At 44.1% G+C, this 7,916-nt stretch overlaps 1 protein-coding gene across 2 annotated transcripts in view; it reads right to left on the bottom strand.

Moving 5' to 3' along the window:
* Positions 1-238: 238 nt before the first annotated feature.
* mcu (mitochondrial calcium uniporter) overlaps positions 239-7,916 on the bottom strand; it is a 53,947-nt gene continuing 46,269 nt past the window's right edge. For both annotated transcript variants that reach the window (XM_005737047.1, XM_005737048.1), the window contains exons 3-9: positions 6,519-6,582; positions 3,666-3,836; positions 3,455-3,559; positions 3,024-3,184; positions 2,492-2,695; positions 1,517-1,633; positions 239-1,310 (exon numbers count right to left, since the gene is read on the bottom strand). In XM_005737047.1, the coding sequence (XP_005737104.1) occupies positions 1,230-1,310; positions 1,517-1,633; positions 2,492-2,695; positions 3,024-3,184; positions 3,455-3,559; positions 3,666-3,836; positions 6,519-6,582 (903 nt within the window). In that variant the 3' untranslated portion in view covers positions 239-1,229. The remainder of the gene's footprint in view (positions 1,311-1,516; positions 1,634-2,491; positions 2,696-3,023; positions 3,185-3,454; positions 3,560-3,665; positions 3,837-6,518; positions 6,583-7,916) is intronic.

Below are 7,916 nucleotides of genomic sequence, written 5' to 3'. Positions count from 1 at the left end.
GCGGCTAAGTGTGCGTTGGACTGTTAGTGGGCTTCCTTCATGGCAGGAGATCTTTAGAGGGTGTAAGATGAGCTGTTTGATGCCAAAAAAAAGAAGAAAAAAAAAAAAAAAGAGGTTTGTTGTATGAGAGCTCCTCCCCCCACTGAAAAAACTAGCCTCTGGTCGTCTGGTTTATTTGATTGTATACATATATATTCATATTTTTCCATAACAAATATACTATGGCTTTCAAAATAAAAAGTGCCAAAATATTTTTATTATTTTTTTTTCTTTTTGTTTTTTCGTTTTTTTGGAATAAAAGAACACACAGTGATGTTGTTGTCGGTAGTACTGTCATACTTGCGCAGGCTGGGCCGCTACAGGGCGTTAAAACAGGAAGAGGATATGAGGCGTTTTCAATCCTGCATCCTGCGAGTGGAGACGGACTCCTGACGAAGGAAGGTCAATCTGTGACAGCTGTCCGTCGCCTGGAGGAGGCGCGGCTCCGAGAGGGAGAGGCAGCAGGAGTCGGCCACAGGAAAAACGAAGGTCTTCCCGATGGTGTGACTGCGGTCGGGATTTCTTGTAAACGTGTCCTCGCAGCCTGCCCCGTCCAAGAGGAGGCGTGTGTGTCGACAGTTTGACCACTAGAGATAGAAGGACTGCGCCGCCGTGGTAACCCGCAGGGCAGCCAAGGTCAGTGTCCCAAGGTAGCCTGAAAGTCCTGCCAACACACACAGACACACACACAGCTGCCCCCGCTGCGTGTTCCTTGTCGTGGAGTGTTCTACAGGTGTAGTAATTCCCGTTTCATCCCTGGAGTTACCTGCCGGCTGTCCCTCTGGAGACTTGAGGCATATCCATTGTGGCCAATTTAATGCTATCGTCATCGTCTTCCTTTTCCATCATCCCCAGCATCCATCAGCTGTGAGACGTTTTCAGTTCTTGATGTTCTCACCATCCTGTTTTTTTCGCCTTTTAGCAGTTTTTGCTTGCAATTCCGACTCGAGGTTCCAGTCGGGAAAAGAAAAAGAAAAAGAAGAACCCAAAAAAGAAAAGGAAAAAAAAAAGGAGAAAAAAAACCTCCGTCAGAGAATAAAGGGATGGGATTATCGGGTGCGGGAGGGATGCAGGGATGGGGGACTCTAAGAGAAATGGATGGGAAAGAGGGAGGAGGGAGTAGGACAGCAGAAGAGAAGAGGAAAAAAGTGGGTTGCAGGAGCTGAGCGAGGGGGAGGTCACTCTTCCCATCAATTTTTGCCGTCGGTGAGTTGCTGAATCGGGAGCTGGAGCTGGAGCGGGTCCCGTAGACGCTTCAGATCTAACTCCACCTGAAGAGGATGTAAAGTGAGAGAGGAAGATGAGGGAAGTGAAAATTCAAATAAATAAATAAAATGTGGCGGGGTGGTACAAATCCGCATGTATCCACTGGCACAACAAATCCGAGAGCTGAACTGCAAAATGCGTGAATCCCCAGTGCGACTGCAGCGCTGGTTTTACATTACAAAACACCCAGCTTTCAACCGAGCAACTATACCTCAGCGATATCATCCTTCAGCTTGTTGTACTTCTCAATGTCGAAGCGTGTCCTTTTCACCCCCTTGTGGAAGAACAGCAGATACTGCCTGTCTCTGGCGTCGGGATAAACGTACTCCTGCAGGTTACAGAGACACGCAGTCAGAGCTGTGTGTAAGAGGACCCAGTTTATCAGAAACCTTCCATCTACTCATTTCTATAGGAGTGAGAAAGCCAACATCAAATTGGCTCCATGTCCTTGGATTTAAAAATTTATGGTAATTGTATAAACGCTGAACACATTTCTGAAGGGCGACGATTTCACCAGGCTTTAAAAAGTTTTTTAAAAATCCATTAAATTTCCCAAGTGTGATGATTTCCTGGGTGGGTTCTTAACAGATTTTCGGCATAACTGGCCTACAATGAGTCACACTTTTTGGTACAGCGAAAGCACCCAAAACACAAGTGCGGAGACTAGAAAAAAGGCTTTCAATACGATAATATGAATAGATCGATTCTATTTCCATGCTTTTTGTCAGGCAACAGTGCACGATTGTTAATTAACAAAACAAATCAGCAGGGAAAAGGAGTAAATCCACATATTTGATTAGGTTCTATCAAAGCTGAACTTTTTTCTATTATAAGTGACTTCAGTGGTTATCAGAATGTAAAAATATTTAACAGGAACACTGCCTGAATGCATATTACATCCGTTTGAGCTTGTCTTTGGATGGCATTTCCATAGATCGAGAAAAAAGAGAAACACATCCAAGGCACTCCATTCGCTTCATGCCTTCACTCTCATGATACAGGTTCTCAGATTTAATCCACTGCTTTGCAGCATTCAAACCATTATTAGGTTGCTAAACAGATTTCTCCTGGTTTTCCACCAGTATGAATCTTCAAACATGGATGCTTAGATCATGTGATAACAAGGTGTAAACATGAAAGCTAAGGCCTTTACATCTTTATCCAAGTTTGAAGACTGTGGTCTTACCTGACGTGTTAGAACGAAGTAGGCATACATGGCCATTGCAGTGCCGTAAGTGATGAAGTAGGTGACCGGCTCCATGATATCCCAGGAGTACTCCCACCAGGTTAGCCTGGCCAAGATACCAAACTGGGTTGCCATATACGCCATGCCACCCCACAACACCCAAGTGGTGCGTCGCTCTGCCTTCTTATTCAGCTCCTCCTTCACCTGCACAGGAGATAATACAGAAACCGCACATGCGTTCACAAGCGGAGCACATAAAACTATTTTCCATTAGGTCAGTAATTCCCTTCAGTACACAAGTAACAACTGAATAACAACATTTTAGTTATATTAGCCATGTCGTGTGAATTGTGACTGGGGTGATATGCTATACTAGTTACATAACAGCTTCTTGTCTCCCATGAAAAAATTTAATAAAAGCATGCAGGTCACTTAATTTCAAGTTCCCTGATGTTGTGGTGAAGGTTAATCGTCTTGTAGCAGCACAAATTTCAATATTACAGCACTCCAAAACACGTTAAGAGAGTTAGACCTTCTCTAGGGGGCGGAGTTGTGAGTTCAGGTCCTCCAGTCGTCCAATTAGCTCACGCTCTTTGCTAAGTTGGTGCTCGTCGATGCGCAGCGTGGTATAGAGCTGCTGCACCAGAAACTTGACATCGTTCAACTTTTCCGCCTCCTCGTGGGGCAACAGCTCTGAAGTTAAACACACAAATGCAAATAAATAAACAGGCTCCCCACATGCTGGCAATAAAATCCTGACTTCCTCTTATTGGTGACGCCCCCTAAGGCAGAATTCAGATAAGAATTTCAGGCTTCAGTGGTTGTGCTTCTTATTATGCTAAAGCACCTATCACCATGATCACTGCAACCCCCAAAACACCTGTCACACCCACAGTCGCAGTGGTACACGCCATGATTGAAATCTGCCTAACAACGAACAGCAGAGGCTTCGCCGGTTCTCACCTCTCCTCGGTGGCCGCACGAGGTGTGTGGTGTCGTTAATAACGAGCTTGAAATCATCCAGCAGCAGGATGTCTATTCCTGTGGAGGAGGCAACCCTCGCCCCATCTGAAGAGAAAGAGAAACGGGGAGGAAATAAGAGAGGGCTTACGCAACAAAAAGGTACTGGAACTAAAGGTTATGAGGTTTTGTTCACTTGTGTGTGTGAGCATACCCATAGAGTAGATGGCGACCCGGTCGATGCCTCTGTCCTCTGCCTGGAGCTGTTGGAGGAAAACTCCCACACAGTCGCTGAGAGGTTTGAGGGTGAACTGACAGCGCTCTCGTCTGGACGGCAAACTGACTGAGATCACCGGCAGCCCGTTCTGATACACCACCGTCACCTCTGTAGGGGTCGCGAGTAAGAAAACAGGGACGGGTCGAACGTCACAAAAGCAGTAATCTTGCACAACCTCAATGCCCAAAAAATTAGGATGCTGAGTAAAATGGAAGTACATACAGAATGCAATGATTTACAGTATGTGTGCAGTTTAGCATCATCTTGCTGAAGTAAACAACAACTTCCCCGGATTGGAGCACATGCTCCTCTAAAACCTGTGTATACCTTTGAGCATTCATAGTGCATTTCCAGATGCGCAAGCACTAACTCCCACATACCATCAGAGATGCAGGATGAGTCTCTGCATTATATTATATACTGCAGTTCTTTTAAGGACTCATTAACCTCTTCTGAGAAACTCAGCCTCTCTGAGATGCTCTTTTTATGCCCAATCATGTTACTGACCTGTTGCTAATTAGCTGAAGAATGCTCCTCCAGTTGTTTTTTTTAGTACTACTTACCTTTCATGGGTTTTGTTGCTCCCATTCGAAATTTTTTCAAGACATTTGATATGTTTCTATGACGTATTGTGAATAAAAATATGGTTTCATGAGATTTGCATCTTTGTCCCAACTCCTTTGGAACTGTGGTTATAAAATGAGGTTACAGAAAGGCTAAGAAGCGTTAATGAGAAGCAGGAGTCTAGTTATTCTTGGTTTACTTTGCATGGCTCACTACAAAACATCTAGATGATACCATCTGTGGCCTGATTGATATATTGGCATTAAACAGTTTGCCCAGCAAAGTAGTGGTATGGAGTCAGAGTTCTGATACTAAGTATCTAATTAACTTAAGTGCACTGCTATAAAACTTAAACAATTGGTCCAACACATGGACACAGAAACCTTGGAAAAAAAAGTTATCTAACAAGAGCATTTTGTCTAACTGCTCACTGGACTGTGGTTCAGGGCGTCACAGTAGCCCTAACTGGGCGCATCACAACACTAAACATAAAACTCAGTGATCGTTCATTAAACGTTAACAGATCTTGCCATATTGGAACACTGGCTCCATTTAACTTATCCAATAAGACGCTGCAGTCAATGTAATTCATCAACAGTTATTTATTGGCTGAAATTATCTGGTACGAATTCGGAGGCAGTGTAGGGGTGGGTTCCCACAGACAGGATGCTTTGACTGGACGTGTGCATTGACCAAGTTGTGATTAGGAATGGGATTCGATAACTGGTTCCAATTAACAATCATTTCTAAGTTATTGTAAATGCATGCATCCAAGCTTGGTTGTAACCATCAACAATGACGGCATGTCAATGAAAATCTTTTTTTAATAAGATAGTAAAATAGTTGTACTGAGAGCTGCATTAATAATTGAGTCTAAAAATTCTTATTACTCTCAGTACCTAATTTTTGGTTTAGCACATCTAATATTTGTCAGTAATCAACACAGGACTAATAGCTACTAAAAGACATACACTGCTCGCTGCGGTTTGCCAAAATAAGCCCTATTCAGGCCATCTGTTCTGGAGAATCGATACAGCCTTAGCATTGCGAACCTGTTCCTCACAGGACTGCCGATGATTCTTTGAAGCCAACTATTGATGTTTCTTATTCCCACATAAAAGCCTGAAAGACTTCTAAATCATGCGCGTGTGGTGAGGCTGAATTAAAAGGCCTCGAGGTAAACACCGTAGTTTATTCATTCTTTGAAATTTTTTAACTTTTCATAGCCGAGAAAAAGATGGAATCACTTAGTGTACCTGGGACTGAGTTCAAGTTTAGGATTCTGTGCGTTTTCGGTGCCATCTGTACACCCTGCTTTTTTCCTTCCATCACTTTTGTCCCAAACAGCTGAGCCCACGCTCGGCTCACTGGCACTCTCTGCTAATATAAGCCTGTAATATGGCTCTATTGGTCCATAACCAAACTACTGTTGTAATGAGCCTGTGCAGCTTATACCATTATCATGCTGAGTGGCCTCTAAAGACAGACACATGAATCAAGGCAGGGGGCTGCAAGCCCATAGGAGATATGATCCGAGCCTCCTTGTTGCTGCTGCACCCAAAAACCTCCGCCTCCTGCACAGGCCCACTGCAGTGAATCAGCAGATATCTGCCCAGGTCCACACCAAGAAATGAAGGACGCTCAGCTGGCACAGGCAGCGCCAGCCGGGCTTCTTTTCCAGGTGTCACGTTTAAAAGACACCAAAGGTTCAGACGTTTCATTTTAAGACCGTTTCTTCATTACAGTGATACTTTGAAACGTTGCCCCGAGTGCCCCCCTCTGCCGCACACGTTCCCTTTGTCCTCGTTTATCCTGTCATCGCAGGAGCATTGTTAAAAGCGCAAAGACCCCGTGTCTATCTTTACTACAATCCTACAGCTATTAAGGCACGCTTTTAAATGAATTCAGCCTGTTCTGCAGTGCTGCTCCCTTTCTCTTCCACCCTCTGTTTACACTCTCCATCACTCCCGCCTCTCACACAGACAAGCAGATGCTACCCCGAGACTGATTCCACATTAATGACTTCTGCCTGTTAACTCCAAATGAGCCTCTACTCTCCGATTGATGCAGAATTTCTCGTATTGTTGTTTGGGGTTTTCTCCTTCGTTTGAGGAAAAAAAAAAAAGAAAAAGGAAGGGAAACCTCTCATACAGCTACGAGTGCTGCATCTGGATTTTTGCTGGTGAGAGTGTCAAGTTAACGATGCAGTAGGAAGGGAATACTTACCCTCTGGAGCTGCAGAGGAACACAACAGTCTCTGGCCGTGCCATGAGGGGGCGCCCCTCCAAACCTGCAGATAGGAGGAGAAAGTGGACCAAACTCATTACTTTTTGCCTTTTCACCGTTTGTTCTCACCTGGCATGCTTCTTTCACCCAGCCACAGCTGCTGCTGCTGCTGCTGTAGATCAGCGTGCAGCACCCAGCAATATGAAACTGCCCTAATCAATGCCACTTACTTCTCTAATTGTTTATTTCCGAGAGTGTTGTGTTACACAACAGGGACCTCTTTCCCATTTTCTAGAAATGCTCCCATTTGCAGACAAGAGCCACGCCCGAGTAGGACGAATTAACCGATTTAACTGCGGCTTTCTTGTCACAAAAATACTTCTGAGTGTTTCAAATTACACTCAGAAATGTTTCAAATTACTGGCGGGACATCATCCAGCCCAGGGCAAATGGCAGGCGGGCTGCTCTTCTCATTCTTAAAAAACAAAAACAACAAAACAAATGAACAGATGAAGATGAGACATCAGGAAAAAACAAAACCAAAAAAAAATCACCTCTGGGGACTCATAACTTCTGGATAAAGCAATTGTGACTGTACCACAAAAATGCTCAGTTTTCTGCACTGTCCCTGACATCTGGGGCCCTGATCTGTGCAACTTTTAGGGTTGCATATAATTGTATACAATGTGTACAAGTATACAATGTACTGATGCACTTAATCTGTGTACAACCGTTGTAACATCAGATCTACGATACACCCACACTCTCTGACCCTTACTGATCCAAACCACAACAGCAGAGCTTCAAAGCTCTCTCAACTGCACTGATAGTCACAGAGTGAAAAGATATCTCACAGGAGACGTGTATCTGTGCATCTGTGTGCGTATACTTTCACTGCAAACAGATCCTTTCTAATTCTGTACAGCCGAGATAAACATGCTCCATTTACCAACATCATTTTTAATCCTGGACAAAAGCAAGACGGCAGCAAAAAGAAGTCAACGGTCCGGATAATAAAGCCTGATTTTATTATTAGTCAGCAACACAATTATCCCAGGTCTGTCTGCAATAAGGCTTTCCCACAGATTCTTTAAGTATTTACAAAGCTTTACACTGTTGTTCATGTTTGACACAGACGGCCTGTGTCAAAAGGTTTCCTGTGACTGACAGAAAATAAACTCGTATATAAAAATAATTCTGTGAGCAGTTGGGCCTCTTCAAAGGAAGCTGGCTGTAATCCGACCACCAAACTGAGACACAGAAACTCAAACCCAGGCTTGCTGTCAATCAGTGACTGCGACTGCCAATCAATCAAATGCACAGAATGATGTTGATCTGGATAAAGGATGGAGAAGGTGTGAGAGTAAATGCCAGCACTGCAGCACCTCCTCTCTCTCT

This window comes from Pundamilia nyererei, unplaced genomic scaffold, assembly GCF_000239375.1.
Source record: "Pundamilia nyererei isolate P.nyererei 1_Seehausen unplaced genomic scaffold, PunNye1.0 scaffold00073, whole genome shotgun sequence".
Taxonomy (NCBI): domain Eukaryota; kingdom Metazoa; phylum Chordata; class Actinopteri; order Cichliformes; family Cichlidae; genus Pundamilia; species Pundamilia nyererei.
This window is presented reverse-complemented; position numbering and strand designations above follow the sequence as displayed.